Below are 21,590 nucleotides of genomic sequence, written 5' to 3'. Positions count from 1 at the left end.
AAAAAAAAAAAAAAAAAACCGGGGGGAAAAAAAAGACCAAAAAAAAAAAAAAGACCATACAGGAAACGTTCATTCTTTTAGAAAACAGTTCTATATTACTTACAAGTGAAAGAAAAAAAGGAGGTGGGGCGGGGTGGGGGAGGGGGTGTTAACACGATACAAATTCCCAACACTCAATATTTCACCTCTTGACGGTGTATTTCTATAACCATTAAGCTCCGATCTCCCCTCTCTTTCTAAGCCCCTCCTGTCCCTCCCACCCATCCATGCATCATTACAGTGCTCGTTCTCTCGGCACAGCACCTCCTCTGACCGCAGTCAGGGCTGCGGGAGTGCTGGGCCAAGAGACTGGGGAGGGAATCTCTGCAGGAGGAAGAGGGAGTTTATATGTGGAGACCGTTTGCGGAAGGAGTGACGAGCCCCCTTCTAGCTTCTGTCAACAGTGTGGGGGTTGGGGGGGGCTCGACGGTGGATGTTAGTTTGCGCCCCAGTTGTAGCTGTTGTATGCCGACTTGTTGATCTGAGACTTCTGCTGAATGGAGGCGTTCTGGCTGCGCTGTCCAGTGCCGCTCTGTCGAGAGAAGACAGGGATTATCTCACACCACACAGACACATGCAGTTTTTTGTTGTTTTAAATCCAGGACCAGTTCTATTCATCATTTGTTTAGTTGTTTTACCCTGCATTTATAAACCTAACCAGGGATAGGGGCTGCAAATTAGCTTCAGCTAGAGACTCACAATGCATTAGTTCTTCCTATGTTTATCTGTATCTTTATTCAATGTTTATCTTTAATACAGATAACTACAAATAATGGAATCTGACACTTTGTTTGCTTTACATTTGGATCCTTCATGAAGATAAGTACAATCATTTCACAACTATCCTGTTTGATTTGGTTTAAACAAACCAAACAAACTCTGGTGTGGACTAATCAACTGGACCGAGACGAGCTGATAGGGAGTCTCTGTTGGGGCTCACTTTGGTGGATTTCTTTTGTCATGTGAAAGCAAAACCGACCACAGTATTTTGTGATTGATGCAATTTTGGCATGAATTCAAAACCTAAACTAGTTTCAAATCCTGAACTGTCATAAAAAGTTATCTCATCTGTGTATCTGATTAATATATTTATGCAAGATCTTTTGGTAACCATGGTAACAAGTATATGCAGTGGTTTTCCCTGATGCACCATAAGGTTGACAGGAGTAAAACAGGTGTGCTAAGGTTTTTGTCCTACTCTGTGTATTTTGGCAGCTCCTCATTAAAAAGCGAGTGAAACACAGTGCCCACACAGGAACTTTTCCCGCTAGTAATAATAGGGTATACAACATCTCCTTTTTGTCCTTTTTCTACATGTCAGTCAATTTTGCAGCTGCAGTCTCAACTAATAATGCTCATATTTTTTAGTTAGCCCTGCGACAGCAGAGAAGACAGATGAACACATCATTTTATAAAAAAGGAATACTGTCTAGACTTGCCTTTTATGAAAAACGTCCTGTGAAAACTTCTGTTATGCTATGGTGTAAAGAAATTAAGTTTAAATTGAACAAAAATGCTGTGAAGTGCTGTGTGATCTGCTGATTTTCTCCTCACAGGTCCATGTAGCGCAACTGATGCAAGACGGTAGTCACTAAAACTGTCCAATGAATGATTATCGTTGATTATCTTTCAGTCCATGGTTTTGTGATAACTCCTCTTAAAAAGTTTATAATGAAATTGTGTGAACACCAAACAAACCAGAGCTACGTATCCGGACCAACTGAAGTGAACCACGGGTGTGAAAGTGACCTGCCCCAACAGATGGAGACAAACAACAACAACAAAAGCATGTACAATACCTGTCCGTCCTGCTGCAGGTGGTGGTGCAGAATCTGAGAGTGGGGTTGTTGGTGCGGTGCCAGGATGTGCATGAAGGGGGCCGGGGCATAGCCAGCAGCAGCTGTGGGGTTGATGGGTCCCCCGCTCCCCAGAGCTGAGGGCAGGCTGAACGAAGCTGCTGGCGTGCCAGCATGGAAACCCTGCTTCTCAAACGACTGTAGGAGGAAACAAGATAAAGACCAGACATGCAATTATTGCTTGATTCTAACTATATTAGGTCAGTCTCAGTGACTGTCATTTTAATTTTAATGCAATTTCACCATACGCATGGAGGAAAAACAGTCCTTTCCAGTGAGAAACGGCTTGAAATATTTATCTTAACATTTATAATCTGTAATTACCTGCGTCTTTGTGTAAACAGACCCTGAAATATCTGGTACGCCCGTGTTGCTTGATGTCACAGAGACTCCTGCAGAGACAGACAGGAGACAAAATTAGTCCAAAGTCTGGAAACTACATGTAAAGGGGACCCACCAAACAAACCATGGCCATCCACATGGTTATATGAAGATTCTAACCACCATGATTGCTATACGGTGTACTAACAAGTCCTATAAAACTATAAATACTTAATACATTTGTGGGGACACTTTCTACAGTTCAAGCATCTGATAAAATAAAATCTTGTCACTTAAAAACAAAAGAGAATCCTGGGAAATTTCAAGTCTGAACATCTATGCCGGCATAAGTTCATAGATGATTTCAGCACAATTTCCCTTTAATGGAGGACAGCAGAGAGAGACAGGGTGAAGAGATGAAGAGGGATGAGATGAAGAGGAAGAGAGGTGAGAAAGATGATGTTTGCAGCGTATCAGTTCCAGTCAGCCACAGTGGTTAAAATCTGACTGAATCTGGTGGTTACTGCTGTGGTTCTGGCACACACTTTGTATCGCCATGGAGACGCAGAACAGGGTCAACTCATGTGCAAAACAATACAGACACCGGATAAGAAGGACTCACTCTTTCAAGACTCAGTTCGAGTAATATTACGTAAAATTTTCGGGCAAAATCTGTGAGCGAGGACTGATCACATGACAAAATCATCCTAAACACAGTGCAGTGCATGCAACAGCATGAAACATGACTTCTAACTTCTTCTTGTAAGCAGAAATCCATTTTTAGTGTGAACAACCTAAAAGACAGAGCAATGCAAAATTACTCTATAAACGTGGCACTTGTGTTTTGAAAGGCTTTGTCCAAAACTGCCAATATCAATGCAAATGAAAGACATTTTAAAATGTATTGTACAGAGTAGGTCTGCTCTAAGCCCTTTGCAAAGATGGAACACTGCTGGCTCCATGCATGTATCTATTAAAATGATGGTGTTATTCTTTGTCAGTCAGTTACACAAAGAAATATTTGGCCTCAGATGTCATGGCAGCGCTAGAAAAGTGTAGTGAGTTGGAACGTTAGAGGAGCGGCTTGCGTTCATTTACAGGCTGCATCAGTGGTGGATTTTTAAAACTTATTTTGCTGTTGGAACCTTAAATTATTTCCATTGTCAGACTGAGAGACGCTTATCCCCGCGTGCTGCTGTAGTCTTTAAGTTAATCTGAATTCAGACTTGTACCGTGCTGTAAGTGTTACAGAAATGTTACTAGATCCAAGCGAGTAAGACAGACATGACTTTTACAAAAAAAGTGTCTCTGGAGCTTATTAAGACATGAGACCAACATATAATTCCCATCACATTTACACAACGAGGTGTATGTCTGAAAGAGTAATCAATAACAAAAATTCACTCATAACACACCATTGTTTGATCAGATAATATAAAACATTTCCCCCCCCCCCTTCTCTCTTGGGTTGTAACCTACGTCACACACAGGACAGCGAACTTGATACTCTGGAGACGGACATGCCAGCAATGACAACATGAGTGAAGAGCAAGCAACACAGAGGGAAAAATGGGACAGCGTCAACCAGAGTAACTCATCAGTTTATGGCGGCCACAGCCCTTGTGACCTTTTTTTTTTACTTTAAACCTGATAATTACGCAGCAGAACTGTTTGGAAAATATAAACCAGATTGGATGGATAAGTCGCTCTGGAAGAGAACAAACAACAGACAGAATGGCAGAAAAGGCTTGTACGAGACGCAGGCTGCATCGGGCTGTCTAAAAGCATATGTAGTGTGATGGGTCTTCCCACAGGCACAGCTCATCGGTGATGAGGCAAAGGAACGAGAGCAAAGAGGGGGGAGAAGGATGGTTGGTGACACAAGGAGGAAGACGGGAGGGACAGGGTTTTTCTCTTTCGGTTTTAATTTGGCATGTGGCGGCACTCACCGACTCCAGGCCCGGTGACAGAGCTGGCTGGCTTGTTTTGTGCAGAAGCGGCAGCGGCCACGGCAGTGCCGTATCCGCCCTTACAGAAATCCCCACTCCCTGAAGCCTGGCCCACATCCTCATAGCCTGCAACAGTCAGACACACAGCCGCAGCCCACAGCGTTAGACACACCAGGCAGGGGAAGCAGACCTGCCTCAGATAGCATTTGCAAATAATTCATAGCGTTTGTTTGAAACTGTAGCACATGGACAGGTTTTACCAAGTTGTGACAATACAAACGGTGTCAAGTCCTCTAAGGAAACTATACGGACACTGTAGTTATCTGAACTTTGACACCAAATGCATTGTCCTTTGTGGCAAAGCCTGCCCATCTGGTACAAGAGGGTCAGAATCAACGCCAACATCATTTGCAAGTACTATTTGACCCAAGTCTGAGGGGAGGAGGAGGGGGGAGTGAGGGGGCAGGCAGGGTGTGTGTGTGGGAGGGGGAGGGTTGGAGAGTGAGCTTGAGTTGGGTGATTGCAGAAAGCAGCAGATGGTGCAGCTTAGAACAAATAGGTGTCGCACATGTAGTGACCAAAGGTAGATGTTGAGTGATGAATGGTGAAATTAAAATACAGTGTCGCTGAAAAAGAAAAAAAAGAATATAAAGTGGTGGAGCAGATACCAGAAGGCCACTGGGAAAATATGAAGCTGCTGAAAGAAAGTGGGATAAAAAGGGGAGTCCTAGGGAATTATGGGAGAATGATGGTTGCACCATTTGTTGATGTGTTTAGGATGAATGTGTGTGTGGGAGATGTGGTGGAAGGTGAAGCCTCGGGGGCAAACTCCACTTCTGAAATGAGCAAAGCAAGCTATGGAAGACAGGAGACCGATAATCTAACCCCTCTGTTTTTTCAACTGGTACAGCCAGGTGCCATTGTTCACGCCCATCTTTCCTTTACCATTCGGTTTAAATGGCAGTCCCATAAATTCTATCACAAGAAGCCATTTAATAAGAGTGACAGTCATTTTCTTGCCATTATAAATACAGCTGCATTACTGAGGCCTGTTCCCTGGGTGTAAGAGGCAAGAAAAACTGGGTACAAGATGCGGATGCATTTCCAATATTCTGACACAACTGAACCTGCACATTAAGTCATGCTCACAGTCATTGTCATTTGAAGACATTTTGTTCAACTTTGAGGTCAACAGTTCAAATGAGCATCAGCAGACAATGTCTTATGAACCGTTAACTGCCCTGACACAAGCATAACAAACGTCTTTAAACAAGCATCACGTTTATGCTTGTAGATGCTGCAAGAGCTCAATGAAATATGCACTCCACACCAATGAGAAATCAATGGGCTCATTGTGAGAATCAGCACAGAGTTATTGGTATGCAAGTATACAGAGCAGCACCTGCATGACCCCTCTAAACATGCCGTTTCAATATGGTTTATTGCCTCACCAGTGCTGTATCCATGGGAACCATAGCCACTAGCCTGCTGGAAGGGTGTGGCTGATGCATTGACGCCGACATTCACACCGTGCTGCTTTGACGAGGTAGGAGCCACCTGGACAAAAACACCACGACATGTAATGTCAAACTGAGCATGGGGGGGAAGAAAAAAAAAAGTTTGTCCTGTTGGGCCAACAAAAATCCAGGTTTCTCATTCAGGAAATAATTTACATTTAAATCAGAAAACAATCTTACAGTGTCACCAGAGGAAAATCATTGCTTTCTCTGTCCATTTACACACACATCAAATTTCATTTGCTAGCCACCATTACAGTCCTCCCCCTGTCTACACCCACACATTTTCTTCATGATATTATGATGCGTATGTTTCTTATGAAAATATATTTAATATGGGGGGGGGGGGGGACTCCAGGTGCAAGTAGGGTTGAACTGAAGTTCTCTTACCGGAAACACAGCAGGTCCGTACTGGAACGTATTGGGCAGGCCTGGCATGCCAGTGTAGTATGGGAGGCTCGTGTAGCTGTAGCCAGGCGGCAGCGCGGGGTTGAGGAAGGGCTGCTGTGTGGTGTGATGTGTCTGGGTCTGGTTCTGTTGTGTCTGAGCTAATGTGGTGGCTGGAGCTGGGGATGATGCATCACCTCGACCAAACTTTGATAAGTCGCCTGCTAATAGGGGAGAGGGAGGATGACAGAAAAAGAGTGGGAAGTTACTAAAAGTGTGACCAGAGATAGGTGCACTGTCATCCTGCTAGATTCAGTTTCTATCCACAATCACAAACAACATTTCAGAAACTACCCCACTACATTTTTTTAAAACACAATTACTCACTGACTTTGGAAAAATCATGCATTTTGTTGCACTTTTAAAAACAACCTGTCTTTTAAACAATGGATATTCTTGAATTTTAAATATAATTCAACAGAATTTTTTTTTTAATAAATAATAAATAATGTAATATGTGCAGCTGCATCATTGACTTCACGTGTCCTTTTATCTGTTTTTTTCTCACTTTCACTATTGAACGTGCTTATTGAACAGCAAAACACGGTCAGCTCTGGGCACACACAAAACACACAGTCATCACTGCAGAGAGCCAGTATATGCACTGCAAGCGGATGCTTAAGCTCTCCAGTGTGTAATGACCATCCCTTCCTGCTCTCTCAACAGAAGTTAACTGTGTGCATGGACATGCGCTTGCTGTACACACCTGCGTGCCATGTGACACCTTCAGCATTAGCCGAGTGACATATGAGACAAGCGGGAGAAGGAGCGGTGGTAGAGAGAAAGCCGGTGAATGAGAAAAATAACAACCTGGCAGAGAGTGAGTTTGGGTGGGGCGAAAGCATACCGCTCTAAATGAAAGGTAAACAAACTGCTATGCGGTACAATAGTTATAATTTTGATTATCTGTTTTTCTATAATCGTTGAAAGCCAAAATCGTAATTTAAAATATAATTAGATCACCCAGTCCTAGATTATCATACAAAATGTGGTACACTAAAGCTTCTTTACAACAAAAAGCTAACTGCTGAACTGACTGTCAGCTCAACTTTTACATAGTTGTTAAGAGGATTGCTCACCAGAGTAAGGGTTGCTTGTTAGGCTTCCCTCTCTGCCAGTCAGTGCTGTTGTGGGAGTTGCAAAAGGGATGCTGTAATAATCCTGGGGAGAGAAAAATATTTTTTATAGATTAAAAATACAGGCCATGAAGCAGTGAAATGTGACTTGTTTACTGCATAATGTTTTTACTTCAGCAGTTTGAGACTTTTCACAAAACAAAACTCACCAGCGGTATTCTTGTCTGCAGCATCTGTAGGTCATCATAGCCGTACACCTGAGGCTGAGCAAAGGAACAAAATGTAAATTATAAAGTATATAAATTATATAACATTAACTCTGGAAAACACAGGTAAAGTTCAGATTGTACAAAGACTGCCTTGACCCTGGCAGGAACCTACAGGGTAGGCGTGCAGTAGTCCAGGAGCCATGATGTATGGGTTGGGCAGTAGAGGGGGCACTCCGGGTGGCAGGTTTGGAGGTGCTTTCCCTGCAAAGATAAGGCCAAAAAAAAAAAAAAAGAAAAAAAAAGAAAAAAAAAAAACGTTGAAAAATGCATTAACTTGCCCAACAAACCAATACCAATACCAATATCTATTACCCTATGCACTCTAATAATACCCATCTTTGCGAGTGTCAAATCACAACTTAAACTACAGAAACAAAGGAGGGCTGCACAATCAATCAGTCTCCCTGAGCTGCATCAGTAAATGACGGCAATACAACACGTGACAAACTTTGCACCGGCAGAGGGAGCAGAGGAAAACACAAACAATGTGTGTGTATGTAAGTGTGAGAGAGAGANNAACAGATTACTCTCCTCAGAAACACATTTTTTTTTCTGGGCACTTCAGAGAGAGAGAGAAAAAAAAAAAAGAAGCTTCAGACAAACAACCAGACTGAGAGCAAGATGCGTCAGAATCATGGAAACCCTGCCTGTGAGGAAACTGAAACCAATTTATCCAGCTCCAGTTCTGACAAAAACAAAAAGGGTCACACTGTTTTCTTTTTTATCTTTTGTTTTTTTAAATAGGAGATGATCACTGTTAAAGCACATACTTCCCAAGCAATCTGTTATAGATACACCATTGTGGGGTAAGGCCACAAATTTATACATAGACCTGAAACAAGCCACAAATATAATAATTAGATAAAGCTACAGAAACCTGCCAGTAAAATAAATATTTAGAATGACCACACAAACAACCACCCCTTCAGTTCCCCTTCATGCTCTTGTATAATTTTTTTGTGTTGTTCTACATGTTCTATTAACACTGTGGCAAATCACAGCTGAGGCAGAATTGCAGCAATGACAAATTTATGATGAAACAATAGTTTTTTTTAGAGACCAATATGGGCGTTAATATTCCACAATTCCAGTCATATAGAAAAATTGTACTGTACATATGTTTTAAATGGCCATATAATAGCAAACATTTAAAACAGCAATAAAACACACAAAAAAACCCCCAAAACAAACGCTGTGACCTAAATACACTACTGTGACGGAAACGGGGGAAAAAATTGAGAAGGATGATGGAAACTAAGGACAGTTCTGACTCAGGTGTTATCAGCTCCAGTGTTACAGTAAATGCTGCAAAACTCTTGTTTATTAATCTGTTAAATCTCTTGTTTAAACAGATGTATAACAGTGTCTCTACATGCCATGTCATTTCCTCCTCTACCGTGCTGTGTGATCGACTCTGCTGCACTTCATGGAGAGCCCTTAACCCTTGGTTCACACCGCAGGCTTCTACAAGTGATACCTGCAAAAATTCTAAATATGCCAACTATACTCTGGATGAAACTTAATTATGGATGCATATATAACCCTCAGTCCACTTTACCACCAAGTTATTAGAACTGTGAAGCCCTGACACCAAATTACCAAGGCTAACTTAACTCACTGGTAATGCTACCTGTATACTGACAGCAAAAATTAAAGTAAGCAGACAATCTAAAAGGGGAAAGAAACGCAAAAATATTTCCAAGATTAGGATTATTAACTGTCTAAAGAGGAGTGGATTTCTGTTTTGTGCTTTTGTTTATGTCTCACCTGAGGATGCTGCCGAGCCACGTGAAGATGAGGAAGTAGCTGAAGAAGGAATCACTGAGCCTGTCGTAGAGACTGAAATAGTGGCGGCTGCTACAGCTGGGGCACCCATGGAGGCAGTATTAAGGCCCATGGCCAGACTGCTGACGGGGCCAAGGCCAGAGGGGGCTGACACTGTGGCAGAGCCCACTGTGGAGGCCTGAGGGGCCCCTAGTGACACCTGCGCAGCAGCCACAGAGGAGGAGGGGACTGATGACGGCACGGCTGAGACGGAGGAAGGGAAGGAGGAGGAGTGCAGGCTTGAGTCACCGTCTACGTTGGGATGCTGTAGCGACGGAAGGAAGATGAGAAAAAGATGCGGTTAGGATTGATGAGATTACATTTCCATTAAAGTGAATAGACATCTAATGTGTCCATCTGCCATCACAGAAAATGGGGCTTTGAAATTGCTTACAAGATGGAGAGATATTACAGTCCTGCATAAGCATGTACATACAACTCATAACTGCGTATGCTAGACTGCTTGTTAAATGGTCATAAAAAAGAAAATAAATACAGAAATGATCATTTAAAGAACTCACCAGTAAGCTTGAGTTGGATGCCCGGACTGAAGATGAAGCAAGGCTGTTCTGTTGTGATGGGTGTGAGCTATAATAAAATTAAAATGACAGACAGGTTCAAAGCATGTCTCAACTATCACCAAGTTTAGTGATACCTTTTTTAAATTAAGAGTGTTAATTTAGCTGCATCTCACTTGTTGTGCTGGGGAGGGGGAATGGTGCTTGGAGGCAGGTCTTCGCTGTGCCCCAGAGCGCTAAGGGATGTCTGATTGGATGCAGTCAACAAGGAAGCAGGGCTGTCGGTCAAAGTGCCCATGCTAGAGACAGATGCCTGTGTGACTGAATCAGAGGCCGGCTTGACTGATACTGCAGAGCCTGCTGCAGCTGGGGAGACACACAAAAAGATTTCTGGAATAAATTCCAATCCAAAAAAATAAAAAATAAAAAATAAAAGTGCACGTGGCAAATATCTCACACAATTTCAACAATGCTTACAAGAAAGAAAAAAAAAAAAGAGCTTTGTAAATTACCTTCCACAGACTGTGTTGCTTGTATCGAACTGAAGCCATTCTATAAAAAACAACAATGAAGGTGAGCTCACAGGTTTCTATGGAAACAGGCCATTGATAAGAAATTGAAGGGTGTTGGGCTCTTGGAAACTAAGAAGTTTTTATATGCCAAACATTTAAACTACAAGTAAGATTTTAAACTAGTGGTTCACTAAAATGACCACAACTTAATAAAAAATAAAAGCTTGAGGGGAAAGAGTAACACCATGCACACCAAGTATACATTTTATTAAGAACATCTGCTCCCTTCTTAATTTTAACACCTGAGATCGGGTTAATGATCTCTGAATGAGTTTACAGATGAGGAAGGGATAAAGGGGGTTGACCCCTGAAACATGCATTCTACATAAAGGCTGCTGAATTCAATACTTGAGGGGGTTCCTGTGACTTCTATTCATGCAAACTGTGTGGAGCTCTGTATTCAAGTTTGTAATCAGACAATCTCTTAGCATTAAAAAGATCCAGTGTGCAACACGTAAGATCTATAGGCAGAAATTGAATACAATATTGTAGCATATGATCACCTGAAAATAAGAATGGCTGTGTTCTTATTACCTTAGAATGAGACATTTTTATCTACAAAAGGGAGAAGGGCCTCTTCTACGGAGACCACCATGTTTCTCCTATACGTTGGTTTCAGTTGCATGTTGTCCACTCTAGCCACTCTGAGTACTATACTAATACAACACTATATTTTGTATGTTGTATCAGTTTAGGGGAAAAACATGGAAGCTTTGGTCTTACCTTGGGCTGCATATCCTTCTGAGGGGAGGAGGAGACTGAGGGAGGGTAGCGTCGTGTCTGAGATGCTCTCTGATCGTAAAGGTCCATCTGGCTGGAGTTGGAGAGAGCTGGAGTTGACTCACTGCAGATTGTAATGGTATTGACAAGAACTGTTTGATTGTGTTCTTAGGGAACAATAGCTGGTTCTGACTTTTTAAATGCTAATTTTAAAGCATTTTAAAGAGTAGAACAGCACTCAATCACTACTACTACCACCACCACCACTAATAACGTCAACTGATGGTACAATAAAATATTTAACATAACATGTCAACGCATGTCTGTAAAAAAAGTATTAAGGCCTTCAGACCGTTCGACACAACTCTTAACAACAGCAATTTGTCCAGCAAGGTGCTTTGCTATCAAATGATGTGGTCTAAATAGGAACTTTCTCACAAATTGTTCTTGAGCTGATCACAGTGTGTCTTCACAACACCAGATGTCACCATGCAGGACAATGGCAGAACATTAAATACTGTTGGAACACCTTTGAAGAGTTGTGTTTTGGTATGTACCAACCTGCTAGCGCTAGTGTAGAGGCTGTTCTGAACTTGGTTGGCTGGTGTTGCAGTGGTTGGGGCGGACTCATACTCTGGTAGAACTGGTTCTGACCCAAACTGCAGCGCTCCAAACTGAAGATTGAGGCCTGAGATGTCTGCTGAGCCAGGCATCTCTACCGCCATCGCAGGAATCTGATGAAGATTAAAAAGTTACAAGATTTTAGACTTTAGACCCAAATACACACGTGTGTACATTCATGCAATATGCTACTTATGTAAACATGAATTTCTGATGCGACCCTCCCATCACTCAAAAAGCAACAGTCATGTCAGGATAAGTGGATGAATGTATAAATTATATTGTGTACAAGTTATATTATGGCAACGAGCATTTTGAGTAGCATTTGAATACTTTCTCAAAGATTGCCCATCCAGTATTTTTTCAAATTGTTGTAATTTCAATTTAAAGGTTACCTTTGTTGTAATGGAGGTCCTCTTCTTCTGCTGTTTGAGTTTGTGCTGCTGCAAAGGCAGTGGACTCTGGGCATCTGAGGAACTTGGGGAAACTTGCGGACCTAGAGAAGGAACTGCTGCCATTTTGGGAAGGGAGGAAGCAGGCGGAGGCACCACATGGGGTGAGGATGTTGTTTGTTGGGGTAAGGAAGAAGATGAGGAGACAGAGGAGGAAGGAGGCAGGCCTTTGTCCTGCAGGAAAACATCCAACATGGACGAGGTTGAGGTGGCGGCCTGGTATGGCTGCCGCTTTGTAAAGGGCGTATGGACCGCGGACTCTGGCTGAGTCTTCATATCTGGAAAATGGAGAGGGGTAACAATGTAAGAACGGAAAGAAACCATGTGAGTAGTTCGGACTGCTCTCCACTGAAAAAAATCTATATGGAATATATCAGTACACATTATTCTTAACATGGTTAATGTTATGGATAATGGATTGAAGGATAGTTTCAATAGCAGTATTTATTTTGAATAAGAACTTATAATATATCACAAAGTAACTACAGTAGGATGTCATCTCACCGTATTGCCCCAGTGAAGTGGCACTGGTGTCCCAGGATGAAGGGGTTGTGTTGGGAGGTCCAGTCTGGGAGTGCTGGGCTGCCAGCTGGGCCAGTGCCTGGGCTGTTTTATACTGCTCCAGGAACTGAGAGCCAGTGGTCCCTGTGCTACCTCCTTTAGGGTCGCCCACATCCCCGAAACCCTTGCTCAGCATGCTGACCTGCAATAATGGCAGAATATGACACACTGTTATCCCAATAATGAAAATACTGGTACTGCATTGGTGCAATTATGACGTGATGTCAATGGCTATATCCTTTTCCTGTGTGGTTAGGAAGAGTATATAACCACATCATTTTAAAAATCTTAGTGTTTCTTTGGAGAGTCTCACCATGCTGTGCTGGGTGTAAGGGGTGCTGGAGGATGTTTGGGAGAGTGGCACCCCTTGCTTGGAGTTGCTGAAAACCAGTGACTGGGACAAGGAGGGAGGCTGGGTGGCCTCCATGGGGGCGTTTTCTGTCTCTGAGGAGGAGGATGGGGGAGTCTTCCCCAGGAGCACCGCAAGGTCAATCCTATAGCAAAGTGAAAACATTATTTATGAAAAGAAGACATTAAATGTCATTTCCACTATGAAAACTAATTATTTTGCTATTTTTTGATGGATTGATTGTGGTTAATTGATTGAAATTACTTCAAGAAATTCAAAAGGAAAACAGTCAGTCATATTTGAGTTTGCTTGCTCTTAACCGATCAATTACGTTAATCAACAAATCAACTAATCATCATTTAAATTATCATCAAGTTAAATGCCAGGCTGAGATTGATATGTCAAGTCCATTTAATGTGAACTGAACCAACAAAAGTCACAGCTCCAGTTAAACAAGTTACACCTTGCAACTGTAATTTTCTCTCACCCAATTCTGGGAAAAAAAACTATTTGCTGAAAAGCATTAGTCGGACTAATAAGGTGCCTAAGTTACCCACCTCTGTCCTTTGGTGATGGTAACATTCTCTTGAGGAAGAGGCATGGACGCCACACTGGAAGCTGTAAATATCTTGGTCTCTGAAAGCTGCAGAGGAGGAGAGTGTAGAAGTTATAATAGAGTTACAGGTGGAGGAACAACATGTAGATTTAAAAAAAAGGGATGCAGCCTTCCATCAGCAAAACTACCCTAAAATCTATTCTGATTTTCTTGCTCACTTAATGTTATATTTAGAGTTTCAAAAGCTGCATGAGGTTATGCCCAGAATAACTCACATCCTCATTCCAGTCCTCAGTGCCCCATTCCTCTGTGGCACTCCTCCAGGCACCTGCGAGTCAAAGAGAAACAGTTCAATACTATTGTGATGGGCAAAGACAGCTTCAAACTGAATAAGGGATCCATAAAAAAAATAACAGAAGTGAAGGCAGGTTTACCAGGAGCAGAGTCAAACTTCGGTGGGTAATTTGTTCCCTCTCCTGCAGAGTATTCCAACCCTGGAGACAAAGAATGAGGTGAGGAGATCAAAGTTGAACGTAATGAAAAGAGATGATTATCCTTTAGCCACCTGGACACACAGACAACTGGATGTAGAGATCTAAGACAATATGTCTGGAAATCAGATATTTAAAAAAAAGTGTGCATGCTTGATGACGAAAGCTCCCACGCAGAGCATAAAAAAAATAAAAAAAAAGAATGTCCTTTGAATGCAAGTGAACCTTTCATCTTTACCGCAGGAGCTTCTTTGAGCTGCTCAACATGATTTTTTTATTTTTTTTTTATTGTCTGGATGGTAAACAGGTGTTTCGTTGATAAAATTAACTTCTCTTATTGGAGGGTAACCTTACTGAATAAATTAACTTACTAGCTCCCTCCTCCAACTCCACGCTTCCTGTGTTGTTCCAGGTGCTGCCCCCCCCATAGTTTTCTTCTGTCTGGGCTGGCTCCGCATAATCGGCAGGGTTGAATGTTCTGGAAAAGAAAGTGATAAGAGGGTTGAGTTTAGAATTGGGTGTATGTACTGACCAACAGCTGGAGGGCTGTCAGCCAAAAAACATTAGCCACAGATGGGTGCCCACACACAAAAATCTGGGGTCCATTTTTGAACTTACCTTCTACAGGTCAAAGTTTGAAAATGTAAAGAAGCAGACCCCAGTTCAATTATTAAGAGCATCAACCCACTAGTGATGCCTGCATATTGCCGTACTGTTTGAATAAATCCTCAGCACTGCTGTTATCATTAGGCTTTTAAGCTAATAGAAACACTTCAGTATGAAGTGAGTGGGGTTGTAACAGGATGACAGGAAGAAGAAATGATAAAGTGAGACCATTATTGTCTTTGAGAGTTTGTGCAGTCAAGACATGCAAATGAGTAGGTTTAAGTATTTACTGATTTGGTTGTTCCTAAACATTTCTTTCCAGTTAATGCATGTCTATCATTAATCGGATGCATCTGTATAAGCTGAAAAATTTACAGCTGGTGCAACCTAGCAACGTGATGAAGTACAACACTGTTTTGCTTTCATTTTTGTCTAAGGTCCTTCCTGTGCAAGTCTGAGGGCATTTATTGCTTGCGTGAACAGATTTAACATAACATTTCAGGAAGATCATATCTTTTTTACATCCTATTAATAGATTGAGGAGTAATAATTTCTATTTTGATAATATCTTGTATTAAATAATTCTGTTTTATGGCACTCAAATGTCTCCCTACAGAAAGCAAGAATAACAGACACACCAGAGGCGATGCACTCACCTCTCACCTCCTGCAATATCATATCTGGGCCCCTTATCAATCTGGCTTTAGAGGAAAAATAATGGCAACAATTACAAGAAGCACAACAAATTAATAATAGAAGATTAAGCTTTTGTTTTTCAGACCACAATCCAAAGCAACAGCGTAAGCAAAATGCCTTCGATATGCCCGTGCCAGTACTGTAAGACTCTACACCTGTCAGTCACTGTACAATGCAAGGCAAGCCAGTGTGCTTTTAGTCATAGTGGGTAAATACACAGTTCAAAAAACCCAAGTCATCACAAGTATATACAATGCAGCAACAAACACAAAGAACTGTTGCTAGATGAGAGCAGTTATGCAAGAGTAAATGCAGTAGTCTTTTCATTGACGCAGCTTACGCCTAAACAATCTCAGGAATGTCAATGGTACTTTCTATCACACTAACCCTAAGCACCTCAGTCTCCACCAGAGCAAAACTACACTTTTTAAAAACAGCCACGTCCTTCTTCATTAACCATTTTCAGGGGGGTTTGTATATACACTAACATCGAGAGGGCTATATGGATACAACAAACCGGGACTCCCGTCTCTTTCCTTGGTTTCTTTCACTTGGATACAAAAGACAGCTAACAGTTACCCCAAAGAGGCAGCACTGTCAATGAGCCAACTAATGCTATGGTACGTTAATACAACTGGCTACATGATGAATGCATCTCCTTCAGACCAGGCAACATCAGCGATGGTGGAGGTTGATATATGCAGCCTCATTATATGCTGCATTTATGGCCATGGATGCCTATTCACATTACTGTATGAAAAATGACTATTTGTATTTAAACCCTGATTTTATTCAGGGACATTTATTAAATACTCAAGCAAAACTATCCCCATTGCCTAGAAGGTGAAAGACTTGTCTTTTAAGCACTATAGTAAAATAAGAACAAAAAACATTTCTATTGCTTCAAATACTATTATGGTACAATACCAAACACTGATGACTTCTTTAGACAGCGCTGTATAACTGGGAACAGCTTTAAACATCTAAAGATTGAGTATCTTCTGTTCTTGAGATTCTTGGAACAATAAAACCATAATTTCCATATCTAAAACATGTAAATCCATTCTGAATACCAGTGCTACCAGTATCAATGTAGCCTTAATGAAGTAGTAATAACTTTGCTACATGGGCTTTGCTTAATGACACAGGTATAACGCAACTTCCATTTTCTTTTGTCTAGAGTTATCCAGCTAGCATTACCCATCAGACCAATTACGGTACAGAATACCTCCTTATTCCTCCTTTTGGCCACAGAATGAAAGCGGGAGTGAATCTGTGTCTGAGATTCTTGGAAGCATTATGTTTTCTGCATCTACAAGCCACTGTTTAAAATTTCTGTCTGGAAACAAAAACATAATCTGCTATATTTGACTAAAAATATATTGTTCCAATCATCCTAGTCATTTAAGGTGTAGTTCTCCTTTCCCTTTTGGGCTTGCATTTAGTTTTAGTCAGTGGATGCAAACTAATTTTTAAGCATAGTATGAGTACATAAGGGGAATGGTAAAAACTGCCTTAGCATCATCTTAAATGTACTTATTGGTACAGTGTGCCAGTGAGACACACACAGACACACACACACACACACACACACAGATCAAAAGACCTTATCTGCTTTAAGACAGCTTCCTCTAAAGCCACGTGTTTAATTTAAGTATGTGTTTAACTGACACGAAAGCCAAGCTGGTAAACTGTATCTGCCTGCAGCAAGAAGCAAAAGCAATCACAGAACTGTTGTGTGGAGTAAAGTGGGGGGTTAAGTAACATGAAAACACCTCAGCTAGCACTGCATGTAATTGCAGGTGGGAAGCCCCAGCACTCAGCTCACCAAAAACAAGCTTGTATTACCACCAATATGAAACAAAGCATACTGTTGTGTTCCGTGAGATATGCAAGTCAATATCTGGGTCCACGCTCTGCAAATATACTTAAATTGTAGGCTATTTTCACAGCATCAGAGAAACGCGGACCATAAAGACATATGAGGTTTTATAATCTTACAGTTTATGTGCATCACCACTTGAGCAAACATCTGTGGATTGCACAATAACACTAACTCAGGTCATGCCTCTACCATCTACAAATATATATTTATGGCACAGTTACAGTAGCTTTAAAGTACACATTTAACACTTTGTTTTAGGAGGAGTGAAAATTACATTCAGGCGTCTCTTGGGAGGAAGCTACTCAGCTCTTGCACTCGCTAGAGAAAGCCACATTATGTCACATGCTACTTCAGCAGACCCCAAAATGATTTAAAGATCTAGAGCAGCAGAGTAACATAACATCACACCTGACGGTTCATCATCAAAGGCAGGAATTTCTTTTCAAGTCTTACAACAATTTCATTAAATGACAATGAAATGAGTCAAGAAGGTCACCACAGTTCAGAGAAGTACTTCCTCTGTTATGACACCTACTAGTCAAGCTGCCAGTATAGATGCAAACTCATCAACTGACAGATCATTAACTACACACAAAGACACAAACTGACACAGAATTAGCAAAATACAAGGACCAGGACCAGAGAGCAGAGACCGTTTAGGTTAACCAAATTGGTCCTTAAAAACCCTTCTGAGTGGATTTACTAAACTTTCACTCTACATAAAATGTTTAGACACTGTGCACTCTCTGAAGAGAGATATTCAGCCCACGCTGTTCTCTCCTATTGGCCGATGTATGTCCTCCTTCCTTTGGATTAAAGCTAAACAATAGACTGGGGTCCTGCTCTCTGGTGACCATGGCAACAGGTAAAAGTGTAACAAAAGGCCCTCTGGTTTTAGGCAACGCAGGTGTTCCCTTACCCCATGCCCTGCGCCGAAAATCTGCCTCCTCGCCGTCCAGATACTCCTAGGGAGGCAACAGGAGCCCATTTCAGTTTCTTGGTTTTTGACAATATTATCACAAGAAGAACGACAGCTGTTAAAGTAAAAAAAAAAAACACTTCCTCTTTCGCTCCTCGTTTTGATTAGATACATTTCCTTCACCACTGAGTTTGTCCAAAGTGGATTACAACCACTTACCGACAGACCCTCTTCCTCGGCCTCTTCCCCTTCGGCCTCGCTCTGCACCTCTTCCAGCTATTCCAGCCTTGCTTCCATCCAAGCCATTCTCCTGACCACGGACTTGAGTTAATAAGAGAGAGAACGACATTAAATGTAGACACTACGCTGCATACAGATGTCAAGATAATCGCTTAAACTAAAATGTGTTACAGTTCAGCATGAAACTATCAAAAATTGTGGTACTGTTTGAGAGCCTGAGTAGCCCTTCATTGAAAATTAAGATGAATGATGTATAATTTACTGTGGCACACACTGTCCCCCTTCAGGACCTCAGTTGGGCTAAGAAGGGTCTAATGGTGTGCTGCAAACGACTCGACCGCACCATAAGAAACGTGCAAGGAAACAAGAGCTTTAACATTAAAAACTAAAAACCAAATAACTGCTTTGTTGGCAGAGACAGGAACCAAAACCTCAACCTTGTACCCTTTCCTTTTGAATAGACCTTGAATAGAACACTTTACCTGCATGGAGGCAGGGAATAATGGAGCTGACCTATGAGCTGTTGATCTCAAAATCCAAACCAAGATATGTTGTCATGCTACCCTGATTAGTTTAATGTGCTTTCATGCAGGTGATGTCAATAAACTGCCTTTTTTTTTTTTAAAGAATCCCCATTTTCTTCGACGATGAAATGATCCCATGTTGTAAATCACAGCACACATGTTGCAGATTTAACGAAATTGGCTTGTGGCTAGTGATCAACTACTAACTACAATAGAGTTGTTCCGGTACCAGTACCACAAATTCCTCTGATACTGCCTAAAATGTGGTATCGTATTGGGGACTATGCATATTTGTGCACCAATCCAATAATTGATCCGTTCAACATAATTTATTAGCACTGGAACTGGACCCCGCTACTTCCAAGTGAAGCCACAGCAAGTTGGTTAGATGAAGAGCGCTAGAGAACAGCAGTCTAGACAAACTTTCCCCTCTAACTTGTCATTTGGACAATGTGCAATTCCTGTTGTACAGAAAACACTCTGCCTGCATTACACACTCTAGTCAACCAGTGGAAATTTGACATGTATGTTATATGAGTGTCAAAATCAGAGAGAGAAATGGTGATACCAGAAAACCATAAAAACAGTTTGGCTATATTAAATATCTATATTTTCTAAAGATATAACACACAACTGTAAAGCCACAGTAAAGGAATGGTAAACACTTACACTCTCGTCCCCTGCTGGCTCCGCGGCCCTTGCGTGGAGCTCCACCTCGGCGACGTGCTACATCTTTCTCTCCTCCTTTCTCCCTGTTTTCTTTTCCTTCCTCTCCAGTCTCTGCCTGGCTAGTCTCCTTCTGGCCTGACACTCCTTTCTTCTTCCCCACCATTTCCCAAGAGTCCTTAGGAAGAAATAAAAACAGCATTACACGCTTGTTCCTTTAAGTCAATGTACTGCTGCACTTATCGACTCGTGAAGACAGAAAATAACCACGGAAGAAAAGTCGAGGTCAATGTATGTGCATTTGTAGACCACTGGCATAACAACAGGACAATGTGCCTTGCCAAAATATGATCGAAACTTGATGATCGAAATTTGGTCAGTTGGTAAAAAAAGAAAGTTTTTGACGGTCTTACAATTTCTCCCCACGAAGTAAAGTCTATATATGTCTGACTGCTTCCAAGTTGGCAGCAGCTACTTTAAATTACAAAGTGAAAACAAAAAGGAAATTCTGTTTCTCTTGTCAGTAATTTCCCAGCAAGCCATATTGAAGTAGCTCACTTTAAAGTCCCTCCACTGAGCCTGCATCTTGAGCAGATAACCCCTCATCAGGTCTGATTAACGTGCTGGCAAGATGCATCTCCACTCTCTGATTTCAATGCTCCATATGTTCCACTAGTCTACAGTTCTATCAAAGCTTATATGATTGCTTGCTTTCATATGCTGCAATTTGTTGTTTACTATATTCACTTCACTAATGCAGTGTGACAGTTATACATGTGTGAACAGATTTTTTTTTTCTTAATGGGTCAGTGAAAACATACAGGGGACATGCAGAAGTGACATACTGGCCAACAGGGGAAGTAGATAATCTGTTTATGATTACCATCTTTATGAACCTTTTTACAGCTTTATCTAAACTAGGAAAGCCTGTCTCTGTGTTTATACCATGTTAAATCTTAAGAGGAGCCCTAGCCCCAAACTGTTTGTCCAATATCAGTTATCTAAGCCGGTGTGGCACTGATTTCTCCAGAATTTGGCCCCAACAGGGCTAAGCCCTCACACAAAGCCAATACTCACAGTGTCTGGGCTACCCTCCAGCAACACGTTAATGGCTCTGTTGACATCCCCGTTGCAATCGTGCAGTGCGATCATAGACTCATCCTGGTCCTTGCCTGTGATGTCAATCAGCTGGAAAAAGGTGGAGTAGCATGATGAGACAGAGGTCACCCCTGGCTGACACTTCTCATTTATAAAAAAGGTTCTTATGTGGAAATTGTTTTTTCGAAACATGCACACATCAGAACACAGGGCTAGCTACAGAACAGTGTGGCTGCTACAAGCAAGGATTCAGCACCATGGTCACTTGAGTAGCTTCAACACAAGGCTCATTTCCCATAAAGACTGTGAGACCAGCATTAATATAATGCAATGAATGCTGTGTCACTGACTGGGCTTGATGACAAACCAAATCTGCAAAGCATAATATAAGAGACACACATGCACACCCAATGCAAAACACAATATACTATATGTAATAATGCTAAAACACGATGTAGTCCTACTTAACTATTTCCAAAAAAGGAGCAAGGAAAACTACACAAAACAGCTAAAGTAGGACAAAAGGAGGTGGATCTGCTCACCTGTTTGACCTTCTCTTCAAAGTCTGCATCATTGTGGTCTGAAATCATCTGCGCGAGTCGGATCTGCTCTGCGGTAGCCTGTTCCAAGAGAAGAAACATCCAATGTTCGCAACAAACACAAAGGAAAAACTCTTATTTCTCTACATCTTCCTCTAAAATAATTATTATCTGACAAAATTCAACAGCCAGTTTGACATTTTGCTGGTAAAACACATGTACAGATTTAAGCTGGCATCAGCTTCACTAAATAGCACTTGTGCTTTACTGTATTTGCAC

The 21,590-nt window shown here is 41.6% G+C and overlaps 1 protein-coding gene across 1 annotated transcript in view; it reads right to left on the bottom strand.

Annotated features, from left to right (window-relative positions):
• Positions 1-12: 12 nt before the first annotated feature.
• Positions 13-21,590, bottom strand: part of ubap2l (ubiquitin associated protein 2-like) — a gene marked incomplete in the record, with an annotated part of 22,612 nt that continues 1,034 nt past the window's right edge. Inside the window, 28 exon segments of the mRNA XM_035681244.1 lie at positions 13-571; positions 1,839-2,033; positions 2,220-2,287; positions 4,166-4,291; positions 5,617-5,722; positions 6,073-6,293; positions 7,209-7,290; positions 7,415-7,468; positions 7,587-7,675; positions 9,242-9,563; positions 9,820-9,886; positions 9,993-10,182; positions 10,329-10,368; positions 11,112-11,232; positions 11,670-11,842; positions 12,125-12,459; positions 12,686-12,884; positions 13,056-13,236; positions 13,649-13,734; positions 13,923-13,975; positions 14,082-14,141; positions 14,510-14,616; positions 15,401-15,445; positions 18,245-18,290; positions 18,464-18,565; positions 19,678-19,852; positions 20,752-20,862; positions 21,315-21,392. Coding sequence (XP_035537137.1) covers positions 476-571; positions 1,839-2,033; positions 2,220-2,287; positions 4,166-4,291; positions 5,617-5,722; positions 6,073-6,293; positions 7,209-7,290; positions 7,415-7,468; positions 7,587-7,675; positions 9,242-9,563; positions 9,820-9,886; positions 9,993-10,182; positions 10,329-10,368; positions 11,112-11,232; positions 11,670-11,842; positions 12,125-12,459; positions 12,686-12,884; positions 13,056-13,236; positions 13,649-13,734; positions 13,923-13,975; positions 14,082-14,141; positions 14,510-14,616; positions 15,401-15,445; positions 18,245-18,290; positions 18,464-18,565; positions 19,678-19,852; positions 20,752-20,862; positions 21,315-21,392 — 3,528 coding nt within the window.

The sequence above is a fragment of the Morone saxatilis genome, unplaced genomic scaffold (assembly GCF_004916995.1).
Source record: "Morone saxatilis isolate NCDOM2014 unplaced genomic scaffold, NCSU_SB_2.0 Contig9, whole genome shotgun sequence".
In the NCBI taxonomy this organism is placed as follows: Eukaryota; Metazoa; Chordata; class Actinopteri; family Moronidae; genus Morone; species Morone saxatilis.
This window is presented reverse-complemented; position numbering and strand designations above follow the sequence as displayed.